The sequence below is a fragment of the Antrostomus carolinensis genome, unplaced genomic scaffold (assembly GCF_000700745.2).
Source record: "Antrostomus carolinensis isolate BGI_N321 unplaced genomic scaffold, ASM70074v2 scaffold3090, whole genome shotgun sequence".
In the NCBI taxonomy this organism is placed as follows: domain Eukaryota; kingdom Metazoa; phylum Chordata; class Aves; order Caprimulgiformes; family Caprimulgidae; genus Antrostomus; species Antrostomus carolinensis.
The window spans coordinates 1-20,099 of NW_010288901.1; the positions used below are offsets into that span (position 1 = coordinate 1).

A 20,099-nucleotide genomic window follows, 5' to 3' on the forward strand; every position below is an offset into this window, starting at 1 on the left:
TGGAGAGCAGAGTAGGGGAAATGGACCTGGGGGTCTTGGTGTGCAGCAGGATGACCATGAGCCAGCACTGTGCTCTTGTGGCCAGGAAGGCCAGTAGCATCCTGGGGTGCATTAGAAGGGGGGTGGTTAGTAGGTCGAGAGAGGTTCTCCTCCCCCTCTACTCTGCCCTGGTGAGGCTGCATCTGGAATATTGTGTCCAGTTCTGGGCCCCTCAGTTCAAGAAGGACAGGGAACTGCTTGAGAGAGTCCAGTGCAGAGCCACCAAGATGATGAAGGGAGTGGAGCATCTCCCTTCTGAGGAAAGGCTGAGGGAGCTGGGTCTCTTTAGCTTGGAGAAGAGGAGACTGAGGGGGGACCTCATTCATGTTTATAAATAGGCAAAGGGCGAATGTCAGGAGGATGGAGCCAGGCTCTCCTCAGTGATGTCCTGCGGTAGGACAAGGGGCAAGGGGTGCAAGCTGGAGCATAGGAGGTTCCATGTAAACATAAGGGAAAACTTTTTCACTATGAGAGTGACGGGCCACTGGAACAGGATGCCCAGAGAGGCTGTGGAGTCTCCTTCTCTGGAGACATTCAAAACCCGCCTGGGTGTGTTCCTGTGTGACCTACTGTAGGTGATCCTGCTCTGGCAGGGGGGCTTGGACTGGATGATCTTTCGAGGTCCCTTCCAATTCCTAACATTCTGTGATTCTGTGATACTTATTAATTTCCATATGATGAGGGCATAAATTACGTACTGTAAAAAATATTCTTGAAAAATTTATTTATAGTAGGAAGACAGTGATTCTTAAAAGTATTTCGTCTCATAGTATACTGTTTTTTCTTACTGCAGGAAACACAGGAATACACACGAAATGTTGTCAGATACTGCCTTGAAGCACTTCAGGACTGGTTTGATGCAATCAACTTTGTAGATGAGGTAAACATCCTAGTGAATTTAAGTAAAATACTGTGAAAATCTGATTAAACTTCAAAGATGATACATTCCCTGGCCCATTAAACTAAATCATCGTTCTAGGTACCGATAGAAAAAAGATTGCCCTGTTGAAATTAGAGTTTGTAGTTAGTAGTTGCAGTGTTACGTCCTAGGATCCTTTATTTATAGAGTTGTGACGATTTAGATTTGCTGGTGCAAGCTTAAGCTGTGTGAGTCTCAAAAGCAGTGCCATTGATGTACTACTGTTCTGCTGAATGAAGAGCTGAAGCAATGGCAAAACAGAAGTTGTCTTCTGATATGGTAGAGGGGAGCAGCTCTGCCAGCTTAGCAAGCAATACTCCCAATTAGTTCAGAGTGTCATTAGCTACTGGAGGCTTATTAAGGGGTTAACTACTGCACTCTGAATAAGGGAAATTTCTGAATCATCGAAAAGTGCAGGGGAATGAAGTAATACTAGGTTAGTGGAAAGTAAGAACATCAAATGAAGACATGCAAGATACTGTTCTTGGTGGTTGTAACAAAGACATTTGTAGGTTTGGTTTTTTAATATATGATATTGAAATATCTTTGTTTTACTTTCAGCCAGCTCCTAACCAAGTTACTTTTCATTTGCCACTGCACCGTTACTTTGCCATGTTTTTAAGTAAGGTAAGCACATGTTTTAGTCACACAGAAGATGGAAATGCCCTGTCAAGTGTGATTGTTCAGTACAGCATATGCTTGCTATTGTTTCTAGGCTGTCAAATGCCAAGAACTAGATCTGGATACTATCTTACCAGATCAGGAGATGCTGATGAAACTGATGATTCACCCACTTCAGATACAGGTAAAGAGAGACTTCTGACTTTGATGCAGATGTAAAGTTATACAACAAAAAAAAGTTGTTGTCTGATTCTTTTAACCACAGTCCTTTAAATGTATTTAGAAGTATTTAACAAGAGCTATATGTCTTAATTTTGGAATATCACAATAAGCAATGTGTGACAATAAAAACTAGAATATACTGAGTAGTTAGGATAAACATTTTTTTTTCTTCCTGTTTCCAAAATTAAATATGTGGCATTAGTTATCATACTCTGAGAAATATAATAATATTCACTATAATACTTCCAAAACAGTAGGAGGAAACAGCCCTTTGAAAACATTGAACTTCATGTTCATAGAATAGCTATCAATGGAGTTCAAGTTGAGAAGAAACTCAGATTGCAAAATTTTGTATTTTAAATTGAGAATGAGTTCAAGAATGGATGCACCCTGTAACATTTTCTTTTTTTACTTACAAATTTGTATTTATTTGTATGTAAGTGGTAGTCAGCAGTATTTGTTATCACTGCTTTTATATCTGACTTGGCTTAAACCATGCTGCCTTAATTTTTGTAGTACTTGTCAAGATTTTAATAAGTACATAAATAAATAACATCATTGGCTTTTTCACTGTTGTTGTCTGAAATACGCTCTCATATGAAAGTGTGATACTTTCATATAGATTCATAAACCTGCAGTGGTTCTTTTTCATCCCTTGCTCCCCAGAAGTAAATTAGTATTAAAAAGTATACTTTTATATAAAGGTGTAGTGTGTGTATGTGTGTTTGTATATGTGTGATAATATATCGATGATCTGCTAACGTTGAACTGAATAGTTGAATATCCCTGAAATGTTTGTGAATTTTTATTTTATTTTGCCTGAACAGGCAAGTCTTTCTGAAATTCACAGCAACATGTGGGTTAGAAATGGTCTACAAATTAAAGGACAGGCCATGACTTATGTGCAATCTCATTTCTGCAATTCGATGATTGACCCTGACATTTATCTGCTGCAAGTAAGTTATGTTTTCTGAGAAGCCAAGCCAATGCTTGTTTACAAAAAACCAAACTACTGAATTAAAATTAATTTATTATCTTTCCACAGGTCTGTGCCTCTAGGCTGGACCCAGATTATTTTATTTCATCTGTTTTTGAAAGGTAGGGTTAAAAGATGAATGTTTTTGTTCAGTGTTGTGCTAGCTGTTGACTAATTTATGCCGTGTGGGAGAAACTGTGCTTATATGATATCTATCTTCAGTGGTACAACTCTGCCTAGCCAAAACTAACACCTGAGGGCTCTACCAAAAGAAGTATCTCAAGGTAGATCCTTCATTTTATACAGGATTGGCTTTTGCTTTACAGTGCAGTAGTGAAACCTTCAGACATTTGTTTTCTGAGCATCTTCAGGTCTTTTTGAGTTTTGCACATGTTTGTATATAAGCTTTCAGGGTATGCTAGCCTGAAGAAGTAGATAAATAAAGCTGCAACAGTAGGAGACACAGAAGGGATGTCTGGTATTCTGGATAGAATAAAATCAGGGTTTGAAAACAAATTAATTGGCATTTGCTTTTATATGTTCATAAATGTACAGTGTTCTCTTGTGGTGTAGATATCGCTATAGCACATGCCGTAAGTAGTTAAATAAAAATATTAATTTAAAAATAAAAGGGTTTTCCTGTATGTTTACTTATTGCTGCATTATATGCATTTTATTTTCTGTTGATTTTGAGTTGTTGTGAATGGTATCCTGAGTTTATCTGTGCATTTAACATTGATAATGTTGGAGAATTATATTTCTAAGTTTACTCTTTGCTATGTAGATTTAAGGTGGTAGATCTGCTAACCATGGCGTCACAGCATCAAAATACAGTTCTTGATTCAGAGCATGAAAGGTCCATGTTGGAAGGAGCCTTAACGTTTTTGGTCCTTCTGTTAAGTCTTCGTTTACATTTAGGTAAGAGTCACTGCTTTAGGAATACTTGTATGTAAATACATACCTGTTCATTTATATTCAACATTTAGTAGCTACTGTAAAGCTGATTAGCCATATGGTAGCTTAAAGCATTCAACACTTGGTTTCATTTTTGCCAGTTACTGAATTTTAATCCCTTATGAATTAGAAATAGACAAAATACATAGAGAAGGAGAAAAATGGCTTTAATGGAAGTGGCTGATTTGTGTATATGTGATCACTTGAAAATTCTGCATCTTTTTCAGAAGGACAGCAGTTTTAGTTTGTACCTGCCTTTTCTGAGTGAGGTTGTGTGTCTCATAACATTTGTGGCCCGTCCCCACCTTCTCTTTAGCTGTATTTTTATAGCACTGTATCATTAATTAATATTAATGTTTGTATCAAGTTTAACTTGTGTTTAAGTACAAGTGGATGCTGAATATGTGTTTTAAAATCATGCTATTTTTAATGGCTTTTTAAATTTTTATTTTTCTAGGAATGACAGATGATGAGATCCTCAGAGCAGAGATGGTAGCTCAACTCTGTATGAATGACAGGACACACAGTTCTTTATTGGATCTCATATCCTTGGAATATGTTAATTAATGTACATGAATGAGAATGACAGATACCTGGATAGTAGTGGGATTTTGGAGCTTCAACAACATGTTTTCAACTTACATAATTATAACCGAGTAAATATGTGTTTGCATATACTTACCATCAGCAAAGGCATTTACTCCAGCTTTGGTTTTTCTTACAAAATATGCAATACTTTTGTAATAGTTTTAAATTAGTTTTGTTACAAAATGCTTAACGGCTATTTTAAATTATTTTTTAACACTACAAAAGCCTTCTAGGTGTGAGGTAAAAAGTCTGCTTTCCAGTGACATCGTAGAAAGTTTAGCCAAGCATCACCTTTATCCAGATTTGAGCCTTTGATTATTGCTAATTTTATGTCAGTATAAAAAGAAGCCAATCTACGCTATATTGTCTTTTGCTATCAGCAGCTGAAAATGCAAATAATAGCAGTTCTGAATGCTGCTTTGAAGTTAGAAGCTGAAAATGCAAATAATAGCAGTTCTGAATGCTGCTTTGAAGTTAGAGTGAAATGTGTGTCTTATGGGGGGAAGTGTCTTACTTGAAGAATACCAAACTCTAGGAAGTTACATGGTTCATGTCCTCAGTCAGCTGAATACAGATATGCAGGTTTTACAGCTGTCGGTGTATTAAGCTGTAGGCAAATTAAATAACTTGTTGTGAGTGCCCAGAAGAGCTTGCAGTCTAAGGATAGGCAATGAGCAAAAATATTAGGAATTTGTAAAGATAGGAGACTGAGAGATACAAATATGTAACAAGAATTATTAATTACTACAGTATGACCTAGTAAGTCAGTCACTAAGTATGTAAAATAAGCTAATCACTTCACTATGTAAAATAAGTGAATAATTTTATAAGCACTCACTTATTAAGCGGAAGTTTCCTTGTTTGTATTGTTACATGTGATCTGGGGTAATGTCAGTAGGTCAATTAAGTATTGCTACCAAAAATGAGAAATAGCCAATCCAAGATGGAAATTACTTATTGTGTATATGGATCCCAAGCTATTTACTTGCTTTTTCTGCACCTAGCTGTATAGGCAAAGTATTCTTGCTATGAAGAGAGCTGAAGCAGTAATTAATAAAGTACAAAAACTTTATATACAATATTGATAGTAGTTTTTATTTCTCTTTTAATACTTACCTCTTGAGCCAAGCATGTAGCAATTGGAAAGTTTAATGTCCCAGCACGGGACATTCACTTTAATTCACTTCAGTAATAGTTATAGTTATTGTTCCATCCTAGCAGCTGGAGCATACAGACCTCTTGTGGTAAACACAGAGCACTGCTGAAATAAGTGACTGAAAATGTCAAGAGCGAAGTAAATGCTGCAACTAAGTTACCTTTGCTTTCCTTAACACAAACATTACATTCCAGAAAACCCCAATCCTAAAAGTGGTATTATTCCAGGAAGCTTAAGCTTTGAATCAGTCTTGTCAGCAGTTGCTGATTTTAAAGCTCCTGTTTTTGAACCGGGAGGTTCCATGCAACAAGGAATGTATACACCTAAAGGTATGGTAACTGGCATTCTCTTATAACATACTCAGTGCTAAGATGCTTAACCAGAGGTGTTTTTTTCCCTTTAAAAAAAAAAAACCACAACAAAAGAACAAACCACCAAACAATAATAACCATCACCCCCTCCAAAAAAACCCCACAAAACTTGTTTGACCTTTTCATTATTGTTTATTTAAGACCATTGCTAAAGAATATTGTTTTTCATTTTGATCTAGAGTGAAATTGAGCTTCTCATATTAATCAGGTATCCTTAGAAAGCAAGGGAAAAATGAGGAACTGAGAAATGGTGTTATTTGTGTTTCACTGGTCTGCATACTTAGTTGTCCATGCAATTTTTAAAAGAATCTGATGTATGTTCAGTAGAGTTTAGAACTGTTGGCACTAGTGAGGTGTCAGTTGCAAAGATTTTTTTTCATTGAACTTCTCTACATTTTGATCATTAAAGATATCATGATACATCATTATTTTTTATATTACTTAACTGTTTTAGTGGCCTGTAACATTCTTCCCAGTCAATAGTGAGCGTCTAGAACAAAGTTCAGACTAGACTGGTAATAGAATATTGTTCTATAATTCTACAATGCATACAGTGCAAAAATGACAAGTTTCTTCCCTCCCCCCTTAGCTTGTCATCTAAATTGGACTCAACATAGTGTTGGTGTATCAAAGGAGAGGAAGAATTTAAGAACTCAGTGTTCCATTACTGTTTCCTGTCACTGAGCAGATAAGCCTGTAGGAATCTGAAATGCTCCATGTGCTCGGGTTGTGCTTCAGCTTGTGGCAAAGCTGAAGAGGGATTAACTCCTTCCTCCCCTGGGTGCCTCACTTGAGAACTGGCAGGGTTGAGGTCTGACAACTTTGAAACCATTTGCTTTTTAGGCTGTGTTCTCTTGTGGAATTTTTTGTTGTTGTTGTTAATGTAGGAACTAATATGGTACTAACTTGTTTACCAGCCTTTGGGAGACTGATGGCTCGGTGAAGCTTTTGCTTTTATACACATTAACAACCAGTGAAGTAATTTTGTGAAACCAGAGTTTTGGGAATCAATTAATTCTGGTTCCTTCATGTGTAATTAGGCAGTTTAACACCTATATATTTAAAATAACTTTTTTGATGTTTTGTAAACTTTGTTTCCTTATGTCATGTCCTTGTGACATACTGGTCTTTTTCATAACACAGTGGGAAGGAAATAAAAAAAATATTTATGGTATTTTTAATAATAACACTTTATATTTAGGGAATCTGATACTAGACTTTAGTGGTTTGGGGTTTTTTAACTTAGTTTACCTCTGGAATAGATGGTTTATCTTAAAACAAACAAACAAAACCCCAAAACTTTAAGCATCTCATCTATAGCAGTGGATACTGAAGTAATTGTAACACTATGCCGAATCCCTTTTTCTTGAAGTAATAAAAAAACTGAAAGAGCTTCTGCAGGAATCAAAGTGAGCATGGGTTTTTTGGAGTACTATAGCCTTTTAAGTGTTTATAATCTTTATAAGACTATATAGGTTCTCAAAAAGAATGGTGATATTCCAGTTGCTTTTAAGAATTGTAGTTTGTGGCCTGACACAGTTTAAGAAAGTCATGTTGAGATCCATTGCCCCTAATTCCTTGTTTCCCTAAATTTAGGGAAAAAAATATACTTTATGATCTCGGAAGCCCCAGATTTTGCTTCCATTGATGACTGGTTAAAAAAGAACCAAACCAACTTCTAAAAAAAGGACATAGATCTTCCTGTTCTCTGTGGATTTGTGTGCTGAAGATGAGCTGTGTGTGTATTTCTAATATTCCTCATCTTCTGTTTTCCTCATTGTGCATTAGCAGCCCAGACAAGCTTGATCAGTGTTTCAGACTGCAATAGTAAACTCTGTCCAGAAAAAGTGGATATTTTGCAAGCTAAGTTTCATCATCTTTCAGACATAATAGAAACTATGCTAAGTGTTCTCTCTCAGCAACAAATCAGGGTATCTGTAGAACTGTTAACATTAGCAGGGGTTAACAGGAGTATAGACAACTTGTCTTCCCACCTGGGGGAAATTAATCTCAAAAGCATGATAAAGCTGCCTGCTTTTGCTTGTGAAAACTGTAAAGATAAGCGCTTGCATTGTGTTACACCTGCTGGTGGAGCTAAAATTTTGTATCCATTGGTTTTCTTCTTCCTTTGATATGATCGTTGAATCTTGCCTTCATATTGCTGTGTTATGGGAGTTAAACACTTCCAAACAATTAATAGAATGGACAGCTTCATTTGGCTTTGGGTTGGAAGCTTAGTTTTGTTTTTTAATAACTTGTAAATAGAAAAGAAAAGTAGCAGTTAAATGATGTATTTAGAAGTTAAAAGATGTTTTTGGAACTGCCTTTGTATACTTAGAATTGGATAAATAAATTTATGTAGATTTTAAAAATTAATTTGGAATTTAAAAAAAACTTTGCTCAGCATATGTTTCAACACTTATTTTATCAGAAATATGTGATTTTTCTTTTTACCTTTTATCCCACATTGTAAATTATTACATAACAGAAAAGAAAGCTAGAAGATACTACAATAAAGCTTGTTAATAGAAAAGATCTATTGCCTTGATTGCTGATATTTTTGTTTAGGAACTAAGAAAAATATTTTTGGTGAGATTTTGATATCTGGATAAGCAGTAGTAATTCTTAGTATAGTAAGTATTATTAATAAAAATTACTGTACTTTACTGCAAAAATATTATTATATAATAGAAAATTACATAATCAAAGCTATTTTAGAAGATAATCTAGAATAAGTTGTAAGGTCTGTAAAGAGAATTTTAACATGTGACTTCTTTTAAACAACAGCTGAAGTTTGGGATAAGGAATTTGACCCTGTCATGGTAATACTTCGGACAGTTTACCGTAGAGATGTGCAGTCTGCAATGGACAGATACACAGCATTGTAAGTTGGATCATTTTTAGAAATGTAACATCATATTGTTGCTCAGTGTACAAAAAAATTTCTGTTTTCACTGTCTGGTAATGCTAATCATGTTATCAGTGTTTTCAAGCCCCAGATTTGTCCTTGAGTAAATAGTTTATAAACTTACAGGCAGTATCAGGGTTGTGGTTAACTTGGTCTGTTACTCTTCCCTAAACATTTAAAAATACATCTGAAGTGCCACAGACAAAGTATTGAATGTCATCACAGATAAAATACTTAACCAAAAGTTCATATTTAAATATCAGTTAAAAATTACTTAAAGAAGGCAGCCTTGTCTATTTTTATTTCTTTTACATTTAGGTACATGAAGCACCGTATTCTGTGTTTTGGAATTATATTGAAGACAATGTGGATTTTTTCTGTGTATTCACCCATGACAGAAACCATGAGTTAATTAAATTCTGATTTACATAAAGGAAAAAACACTTTTGGTACCCTTTTAAGTTCTAAACAGCAAGATGATTTGGTCTTATTTCGGTCCTTAATATTCCATCCCTTACAGCTTCTTACTTTATTTCAGCTAATGAAATTTTGTTCTCTTTTATTTCACACTTTGGGGATAAAAAATCAAGTTTAAAAAGCCCTTAAAGTAAACATAGTGAAATAATCCTCTGCCCCTATACTCCTTCAATTAAGTCAAAGGGTCATCATAAACTTATACTCTAAGTGATTCTGAGCAAGGTAGTATTCTGATAAATAATTGCATTGTCTACTGCACTGGATTCCAGCTTGTGATTAGAAATGTGTGTCCACATTGAACTTAACATTTAATTTTTAAGTTTGTAGATACGCTGGCTCTGGCACTGTTGACTGTAGCTAATTATGTCTAGTGTTTCCTAGTGTTGCCTGTAATCCATTCCTACAGATGTGAGATTTCTGTGTTGCATGTCTGACTAACATGGATTTGGGTGAAGTGAAAAGTCTTCCATCTCTTATATGTGCCTCTTAGAATGAAAATGGAATTCTTAAATTCATAGCAGTAACTAAAAATTCATTTAACTTGATTTAAAAAGGCCATTTAAATCAGTGGTAATCCACATGAAAGTAAGACTAGATTCAGTTTGTATATATATTCCAGTTTTTGGAATGCTGCTTAAATAAAATAAATGGCTTAAAAATGGTTGTCAATTTTAAGGTTGGTCAAAACAAAAAGAATGCAGGGTAGTTATCTATAACAGTGGCAGCTGTCTAAATTATTGCAGTGTTTAATGTAAGTCTCATTTGTTTCAACAGTTTAAAGCAAAGTGGTAAATTCCCTGGGAACCCGTGGCCTCCTTACAAGAAAAGAACACCACTACATCCAAGTTACAAAGGCCTCATAAAACTTTTACACTGTAAAACCCTCCACATTGTGCTGTTCACACTTCTTTACAAGGTACAGTCATAATTATCATTAAGTCCAGTATATTACTTCCACTTTTTCAGAACATGAGTTTTTAGAATTGTGATTTTTTTTTTTTAAATAGATTATATACAGTAGTCAGGTTCAAATTTATATAACTTTTTTTGTTTGTTTTATTTTGTAAGTCTAGTAGGATGATATTTTTCTACCATTTTCATTATTTAATTAATTATTATTTTATATATAAATACACTAAGTCAGGAACCCAGGTGAGTGAGTTGTCCTCCTCTACTTTGAGGAACACTACCTTAACCATCAGAGTTGACATTTGAATTGTTCTGTGATGGTTTTGGGGAGCATGGTGATGTGAGTGACCTTCCTTTGGCTCCCACTGCAGAGTTTTAAGGCATCAGCAGCCTTTTCAAATATATATAACCTCAATGGCTTTAGATCATAAATGGCAAATACATCTCATAGCTGCAGTTGTTCTTAACATCACTTCCCAGATATGTTCTGGCTTATGATAATACTATAGCACTTGTATTTCAGGACTAATTGGTGCCTTTAAATTGTGTGGAGCTGGCTACCAACTTTAAGAGAAGTGCATCCTTTTTGAAGAGTATGTTAATCAGGAAACGGGCCTTTGAATCTGTCTTTGTACTTGGAAAGTGCTTTCAAAGCAGTGTGCTGCAGAAGCAGATGAGGGACTATAAAAAGTGGTGTGATTGAGGCATAGTAGTGTTATTTTCCTCGGCAGACTTCCCTTTTATGCTCTTTTTGTGCTCCTAGCTCCCCTAAAACTCTTGTTTAGTTTCACTGTTAACCTTCTGTTGAATAGAAAATACCTGTTGTTAAGTATAGTAATAACTGGGTGGTATTCACACAGAGCTTATTCACACAGAGTTGTTACAGCTGATTTCTTTCTGTAATGAAGTATCATGGAACTTGTCAGTGTATCATTAAGATGAATGAAGAATTAAGATTTTACCTGAATTCATTCAATATCTTTTACCTTTATGACAGAAAAGGACTTTTTCTCAAAAGCTTCCTATTGCTTACAAATGAATGACTTCAGTAAACTATAGGTTTTGCTGTGTAATTAGTGCAATTTCAAAAATCTACTTTAAAATATAAAATAGAAAAAATTGACTGTTTTACTACTAATTTTTCCTCACCCATAATAGAATGAGACATGTTATGGAGAAGACTGAATTTTATCTGCAGAGACTACAGCTTTTGCAAGCTCAATAGCACAACATCTAGTGATTAGTCAAAGTTTTTATTGTCAGACATCTAGTTCCTTATCTTGCTGAAATTTAACCAATGGCTGACATTTTTCATGCTGAATGCTTGTTATGACATGAGTTTCCAAGACTGAAGCAAGGGCGAAATACATCCCCTTTTCCCATGTTTTAAATGTCCTTTTATCAAGAGTCTGGATCTGAGTGTAACCGAACTGTAGGCATTGCAAAGTTACCTTGTGTGCGTGTTCAGTGGCTGTTTATTCTGTTAATTGCTGAAGTCCCAAGAAAGTCAGTCCCAGTCTGGGTGTGCCTCACACCAGAGCTAACTAGAACTTTGCCTGAAGTGGAACTACCTTGTTTCCCAGGGATTTCCGTAGTTTTGGCCAGAGAAACTGCTGTGTGCAGAATGTTTAACCCTGCTTAGACCCGGCCTGCTGGAGGGCCTGGGCTGCCCAATTACTGCAGGGTGAAGAATGAGACTGAGATGTGGTTAGTATAGAGCGGAGACTATAGGGAAGGAGCATACCTAGAGAAAGTACTAGGCAGGAGACTTACAGGGAGGCTGCTGAAGAAAAGGAGAGCTTGAGATTATGTAGAAGATGAAATAATATTTTGACATGGAACAAAAATAGAGAATGTAGACAAGAAATGCATAATCTTTTACTATCTTGCTTGGGATTTTTGGCTTTTTTTTGGATTTTTTTCCCTCTTATTCTGTTAAGAAGTTTCAAGGACTTAAATCTTGAGAACCTTAATTTCTGGGTTGCTTTTTAAATTGTTACCAGATTTATGGATGGTAGAAAATTACGTAGTGATTGATTCCATGGATTATCTTAAATATGTTCTGTTTGTGAAATTCTGCCAATTTATGACAGCCTTTGTAACTCTTGACTCTTGTGACTGACTACAGAAGAACAGTAAACTACATTTGATGATTTGACTTTTCAGAAGTGTTAGTCAACGTGAGTTTTGCTTTTGGCTGCTACAACTGCACATGGTTTTCATATTAATGTAATACTGAATGCCCTTTTTAATTAAATAATTCTGTATTCTCAGATTTGTTTTGATTAAATCAGATGCTTACACATAATGTAGAAAAGCTATCGTAAAAAAAAAAATGTTTTAAGAACTTTAACTTTCTGATGTTTCTAATGGGTGTATCTATTTATGAAATTTGGCCCTCTCAAAACCAAATTGTATTTAAAACTTTACCAGGCTACACTCTAAAAATACTAATTTCTACAGTAGCTTGACTACAATGAAATTTTAAATATCTTTTCCCATCCACTTTTTTGGTAACTTGCCATTTTTTCCCTTTAAATCAGAATATTCTCAAGAGGGAAGTTGTCCTGGTTTTTAATTTCGGCAGCACTGGTTCTTCCTCTCAATGTATTGAAAGCTCTGTTAGAAGAAAGATATGGGCATTTATTAATTTAAAGATAAAGATTATTTGTAATTATAAAAGATTATGTGAAGATGGTTGTGAACTAAATTCATGTTAACCCTTCTGGCATTCCCAGTTAACCTGGCATCGCTTATAGGACTAGGACCTCGTGATTCTTTATGGTGGCTGATCACATGAAAAAGGGAGGGAAGGCCAAGCTCTTTGCTTGTAGCTAATAGGAGTGATATCTATGCACCTTTACCTGGCACTTCGGTTTTATAGTAAATCATAACTTGAACTAGTCACCATTTTAAAGTACAAGCTTGACTGGAAAGAGATGTAAAATTAAATTTTGCTTTTGTGTTGATGCTCAAAAGTTAGTTTTTTCTAAACCTCAATTTTTAATCATCTTTAAAAAATTGTATAAAAACTGAAGAGCCCAAAGTGTATTATTCAGAACACTTTTTGTACATTTACAAGTCTTAATAAACTGAGTGTAATAATGATTTCTCATCTTTCAAATACAACACTTGGGTTGATCCATCAAATCCAAAATTACATGAATTATTTTGTTGTACTGTTAGTGGAGAGCTATATTAATGTTTCTACTTTTACTAACCTTGGCCAGCTTGGAACTTTTTTTTATCCTATAGCATAGTCACTGATCGGATATTTTGTTGGAGCATTCAGTCATAACAAGAGAGAAGTTTAAAATATCTTGCTGATATTTCAGAGTAGATATTCCAGGAACTTGAAGAGGCAATTCACTGCTCTTGAAAATATTTTTTTCTAACTGTATTTTTATGCATATGATAGGACTTTGAAAGTGTTACTGTGCAACAAAAAGAAAACTATTTTAAATGCTAAAATTGGTGCTCAGAGTCTACCAAAAATATACTAGGGTAGCAAGTGTTGTTACGGTCTTCTGCCTGTCTAGTCTCTTCTTTTTAACTGATACTCATATCTCATGATACAGTTTTTGTGAGCGCAGTGATTCATTAAAACAGAAACCAAGCAAAAATCACATATGTTGCTCAAGACCTTCTGCCTTTCCTAGAGTGGCTAACCTGGAGATAAAATTTGTAGATAGTAACTTGAGCTTCTTCATACAAGACTCCTGGCTACTTTCTTTACTTTCCATTTCAGGTTAGAGATGTCCATCAGGTTTTGGCAGTTTGTTGTTTTTTTGGTTTTGTTTTTTTTCATAATAGGGATTGTGAAAGCATCAAAGGTAAAACCTTCTGAGATGTGAATGTCTGTTTTTCTGCTTAGATATTAATGGATCATCAGAATTTATCAGAACATGTGCTTTGCATGGTTTTGTATTTGATTGAACTGGGGTTGGAAAATTCTCCAGAACAAGAGTCAGATGAAGAGGTAAGAATAAACACCATATTTTTCATTAAAATATTAAGTATTGTCTAATGATTCCATATTAATTAAAAATAGCTGTTTATTAAAATTACAATTTTACCATAGGAATTAAAATAAAACATATTTATTTACTTAAGCAGGGATCAACTAAGTGAACAAAAATAGGAAAATTGCATACTGTTCTAAGAGGAGTATGGTATCTTGTTATGTTTTTCAACAGTTTCTGTATCTATAACCTGACAACACAGATTGGTTAGATCTTTACTATTCTGTAAATTAGTACTTGAAATTGGGTGAAAAAAAATTAAAATGGTTGAATCTAAAACTTGCTTAAATTTCTAGATTTTTCAACTGAAACCTTTGTCACTGAGAATGTTATTGCTGAAGATTTGTATGCTCTGAAATATGTGAATTAGCCAAAATTTAACTGTGGTGAGAATTTGAATATAAAGAGCCATTATTTTGGTGATTCCAGATTCCCTTATGGTATATGACTTTCATATTTTTTCCTACTCTTTAAGATTGCTTATATGACTAAGCACCTACCACTTTTTTTCCAGTGATTTACTTCAGTATTGTTTGGATTTTTTGTATTAATCTTGGATTGTACAGTTTTGGATTACTCTGAGTAGTTCCCTTTAGTTCTGCTAGATACCACTGATGGCATGTATTTGATTATATTCAAATCAAATGTAGATTTATGTATTCATCAGACCTGTAGTCCTCACACTAGGCATCAGTCATACCATAGTTTTCAAGAGGTATATCAGCTTTAGTGAGGTACATACTGTTCAACCTATTGTTCCTATCTGATGGAGAGATGATGACCTCTGTAATACAGTTATAAAAGCAACATTATTGTAATACATAAGAGAAAGTATACTTATTTTTTTAAATTATTATTTTAGGAATCTGCAGGTGGACAAGAGCGTTGTCATGATAGTTGGTTTCCAGGTAGTAACTTGGTTTCTAACATGCGTCACTTCATTAACTATGTCCGAGTAAGAGTACCAGAAACTGCTCCAGAGGTGAAAAGGGAACCACCTGCGAGTACAAGTTCTGATGGTTTAGCTTCATCACAAGTAAGTTATATACAAATACTGAGCCTTTTCCTACATTAGTTTAAGTTATTACCTGTTTTGGCTTTTTTTGTTGGGATTTTTTTTTTTTACTGTTTTTATGCATTTCTTAGGAATTTTTTTTTCCTCTAGTAATCTTTCCTAAGTGTACTGATAACAGAAATAGAATTTATTTCAAATGATACCTCCTTCCAAGTGATGTATTTAATTACTTTTTTTGTCCTCAATCTACCAGAGTTCAAGGCGGAAGAGCCTCCAGAGAGAGGTAGATCTGTGTGCAGTTTGTTCTCCTAAGCGATTAACTAGCAACATGGCTTTAATTGTGCTCACCTTAACATTCAATGAAATCTTCTAATTTTCCTGAGTTTCCTTTTAATTCATATTGCAAGGACTCATGCTTTTTTCATATTCTTGGTTGTAATCTTATGTAGTAGACTTTTAAGTAAATAAATGCCTTTACATTTTTAGTACGTATTTTGAAATAAAAGCTTTCTATCAAATATAAAATGTCATTGTTAGCTTACTGCTTGAGCTTTGTGTTTAGGCTTGTTTTGTCTTGCCAAGATATTACTAACATTTCATAATATTAAGTAGTCTTAGCTTTCTCAAATCTAGGAAAGTTTAACCTTACATTGAAAGTGCATTTGAAATGATTAATGGAAAGCTTATTTGGGTTTTTTGTGAAAACAAAAGGAATATATAAATGGTGGGATCCTGAAAGATTTATAGCCAGTAGATAATGTAATCTCTGTGTCAGGATTGCTTTTGTATCTTTCTGTATGCAGCAGTTCAGATTACTGGATGCAGATGTAGTGAAATACAATGGATATTTCTTTTTCATGTTAATGTTAGCAAAATAGATCAAAATTTAAAGTAAGTAGGTGAGATGAAATAGGTTAAAACATAAAGAAGGTAGGTGAGATGGTTGTTAGAATCCCATTTTTATGTTTGATCTCTGAGGTATCTGGTATCTCTTGGCTGCCCAGTCTTCTGAGGAGGAGAGGGTAAGATGTTAAAGTGTTCTGAATTTTGTGTTCAAAATATTCAGGAAACATCTCTTTGCTATGGATTCAGTATATGCAAGTTGCTTCCGTATATTCTTAATTTGTCACTGAAAGCAGGGGTAGCAGAGACTGGAAACATCTGAATGGGCTCTGTCGTTAATGTAGCTGTAGCTGCACTCATGTGTCCTGAATAGTAATCTCTGCTTGCAAATATGGGTATGTGTCTTCTGGATCTCAGTTAATAAATCCACACAAAAGGAACAATGCCCACAGGGATGTGTGGACTCACCTGTGTTCAGCTGTGTGGGATTGTGAGTTACATTGTGCAGCAGTGCTCAGTAGACTTAATAAAGACATTTAAATGATAAAAAGATACTGAAATGATGAATATTCCAGAAAAAATAAGGAAATACTATTTGGAGAACAGAAATCTAAGTTTGGCTAGAGCGAAGCCAATTATTAGTTGTTTTGGTATGGGTGATATTTTCATTTTGTACTTGGCTTTTTATGCAGCTGTGTATAACAGATTTGTATAAAAATATGACATGCAAGATTGGTATTTTGGTATACCAATGTTTCAATATGTTTTGGAAGGTGAGAGGAAACGTAAAATCTTTCATGCTTTTCCTCCTAGTTTAAAATATTTTCTTTAGTTTTATAATTGCATGTTGTTTATAATTGTATTTTTTAAAATTAAATGTTGTCATTTTTTTCCCAAGAACCCGGGAACAGCTCAAGTGTTCAGTTTGGTTGCAGAACGTAGAAAGAAATTTCAGGAGATCATCAACCGGAATACCAGTGAGGCAAATCAAGTGGTTCGGCCCAAAACTTCAATGAAGTGGTCAGCACCTGGTGCAACTCCACAGCTAACCACAGCCATTCTAGAAGTCAAGGAAAGCATACTGTCCTTGTTGATTAAATTGCATCACAAACTCTCAGGAAAACAAAACTCTTACTATCCTCCTTGGTTGGATGATGTGGATGTTTTAATCCACTCAGAAATTCCAAGATACTCTCACGGTGATGGAATGACGGCAGTGGAAAGAATTTTATTGAAAGCTGCTGTACAGAGCAGATTGAATAAACGTATAATTGAAGAGATCTGCAGAAAAGTGACACCTCCTGTACCACCAAAAAAGATTAGTTCTGCAGAGAAGAAAACTTTGGATAAAGAAGAAAGGTAACATTAAGAACAAAGTAAAGGGGCAGTAGAAGGGCAGTGTGTTGTTCATCTATTGATTGATCTCTCCCTAGGTTTTTGTATGAATTAGTTATTAAAAGAATAAATGTTATTCTGCGGTTCTCTTCTTTATCCATTTTGTATATACATGATTAACATGGGTACTGAGGAAGAACCTGCACCTTGCTAATTTAGATCTTCGAATTAGAAGACTTTCATAATGATTTTATGTGATAAACACACTCTTCATGTTGCCATGTATGCCACTCATTATGTACAAAGGTGCAGAATTAAGATTTTGTTAACTTTTGAAGCCTAACTGTGCAACCTCAAGATGAGGTAGGAATTTTTTTTTAATTGGTATTGTCTGTTCATTCACATGCGCACATCACACCATGATTATTTTGGGGTTTTTGTTTACTATATGTGGTTTGGTAATGCTGCCTTTTTTGTTTGTCTGATACATTCAGTTTTTAAATGATATTTTTAATTTTTTATAATTTTTATTTTTGAAAAATAGTATTCATACTTTCTTATAATGTGGCCTGAAAACCTGCATGCCAGATGTCTGTCTTGGACTGAAATTTTTTTGGGGGGAAAAAGCTCAGACAGTTTTGAGATTGAGGTTGGGGCATAATGAGCCCTGACAGCACCCAGCATTCCAGCACTACTGAAACTGAATGCAGAGAGCCTGCTTCTCTTCTGCTTTCAGCAACTGCTGTGTTGGCATGTGAGTCCTATGGAAGAAGGATCGTCCAGTTCAAATGCCTAGAGGACGGCAACTAGAGCTGAGAAGTAGAGGTGAAATCTAGGACTGGCAGGGGCAAAGAGTTGAAGACTGGGACTGGAAGGAGAAACATTCTGATCAGTGTAATAATGAGCAAAGGGAAGATGACAGGTCAAATGAATAGTTGATGTGGGAAGACTCAAGCTGGCAAGTTGAGGGTGTTGGGGAAGAACTGGGTTGTCAGGACAGAAATACTCAGAGAAGAGTAGCAAATGATAGAAACAATTTTTAGTGAAAATCTCAGTGGGGGAGAATGGAATCTTGAGAGCTGATAGGAGAAGGAGAATGTGGAATAGGAATGCAAATGCCTGGAGGGCACAAGTAAGACAGAGATTGGCATTTGGAGGATGTAATAGAGCCAGCCAGAAAGACAAGTTGGCTGGAGTGGGGCAGTGGGAAAAAATGGGTAACTGGTTAGTGCAAAAAACTGAAACATTGCATTTGAAGTGAGAGGACAGTGAATAGGGTTAGAATGTTGGGGTGTAGAGAAGGGGGTGGTCAGGTCAGAGGACTTACTATGTTCAGTAAAGCAGAGACAGGGCACAGGCTGGAATGGACAAGAGTACTCTTGAGTTCTTGTCCATGCAGTATTTTAATGTATTAATGGTTTATGTAACCAGACTATATGATTATTGTTCTAGAAATTTGGGTAGAAACATGCAGCTGACTTGGTTGGTTTCTGGACTACATTCATTTATCCTGATATTTTTATTTGTTTGAAAATAAATTTTTCACTAAATTCTCTCTGATATGTCCAAGACCTATGCTGTACTTGAAAATCAAAGATAAAACAATCTAAAAATAGGTTTAATATTTTTTTATAAGTTACATACTTCACAAAGTAATTTTTTTTTCTTACAAGTGGTCAGTTAATGGTTTAATTTTCAACATCCCTTGTAAATAAGAGAAACAGTCAAGGGTTAGCATGTGAAATTGTCTTTCAGAAAATGCCAGGCTGAATGGCTGCTTTAGATAAAACACAGCTACATCTTGGACACCTACTTGTTATTGTCGTACTCAGTAGTGCTAGATTTATGTACAAGAGAAGCATGGGAATCAATAAATCGAATAACTTTTCATACAGAAAAGGGTATGGCCATTCCTTTCCCCACATAAAGGATGTGATATTTTCAAGGATCTATTGTGGGCACTTTAAATTTTCAGTTAAGTTCTGGGGCTAACATAATGATGAAAATAAATGTTTCCAGTTCTTTGTTGTTCTAAGTGACTATTTTCTTCTCCTCAAATCTATAATGGCACTGGGGACCCATGAAATTTATTTATGGACAGTACGATAGCTGAAATGACTAATCTCATAGACTTGACGGTGCCCATATAATCAGGCTGCAATTTTACTTTCTCTTTTTGATGGGTTTTTTAAAAATTTTTCTCTGTCCCCCAAGTCCAGTTTTGTATTAGTGAAGATCAAGCAGACTGAGCATTCAGTGGTCAACCTTTTTGGTTACTTCAGCTTATAATAACAAACTTGGCATCATTTAGGCAATGGGTTGTCACCATAGAAACCGAAATACAGAGCTACAAGAGAGCTTGAGCTGCTTGCAGTATTTTTTCAACTGCGGTGTCATATTCCCATGGGCCATCATGGAAAATTACTGAGCTGTACTGAATCTGTCAGAGTTTGTTTATGTCTTCTTATTAAAGGCCTCTCTCTACAGTCACTCTGCTTTTAGTCAAGGCGTATATTGAGAAATTCCCAGGGAGAAATAAAATAAAAACAGGTTTAATGAATGCCCTGGTATGATCCTCAGAATGATGAATCTTAGGATTGTTGTAAATAGAAGTTATTTTGAGAAACGGTGGCTGTACAATGTGACAGATAACTAGGCAGAGATATTTGGGGTTTTAAGCTGCCTTTAAGAAAACAAGTCAGAAGCTTTGACTTACAAACAGGCCACCTTGGGATAAGAGGCTA

General features: G+C 35.2%; 1 protein-coding gene across 1 annotated transcript in view; it reads left to right on the plus strand.

Annotated features, from left to right (window-relative positions):
• Positions 1-832: 832 nt before the first annotated feature.
• UBR3 (ubiquitin protein ligase E3 component n-recognin 3) overlaps positions 833-20,099 on the plus strand; it is a gene marked incomplete at its 5' end in the record, with an annotated part of 70,365 nt that continues 51,098 nt past the window's right edge. The window contains 14 exons of the mRNA XM_010168007.1: positions 833-919; positions 1,520-1,585; positions 1,674-1,763; positions 2,629-2,757; positions 2,847-2,899; positions 3,562-3,695; positions 4,189-4,274; positions 5,663-5,804; positions 8,634-8,730; positions 10,006-10,147; positions 14,015-14,119; positions 15,025-15,198; positions 15,431-15,460; positions 16,919-17,379. Of these exons, the coding sequence (XP_010166309.1) occupies positions 833-919; positions 1,520-1,585; positions 1,674-1,763; positions 2,629-2,757; positions 2,847-2,899; positions 3,562-3,695; positions 4,189-4,274; positions 5,663-5,804; positions 8,634-8,730; positions 10,006-10,147; positions 14,015-14,119; positions 15,025-15,198; positions 15,431-15,460; positions 16,919-17,379 (1,796 nt within the window). The remainder of the gene's footprint in view (positions 920-1,519; positions 1,586-1,673; positions 1,764-2,628; positions 2,758-2,846; positions 2,900-3,561; positions 3,696-4,188; positions 4,275-5,662; positions 5,805-8,633; positions 8,731-10,005; positions 10,148-14,014; positions 14,120-15,024; positions 15,199-15,430; positions 15,461-16,918; positions 17,380-20,099) is intronic.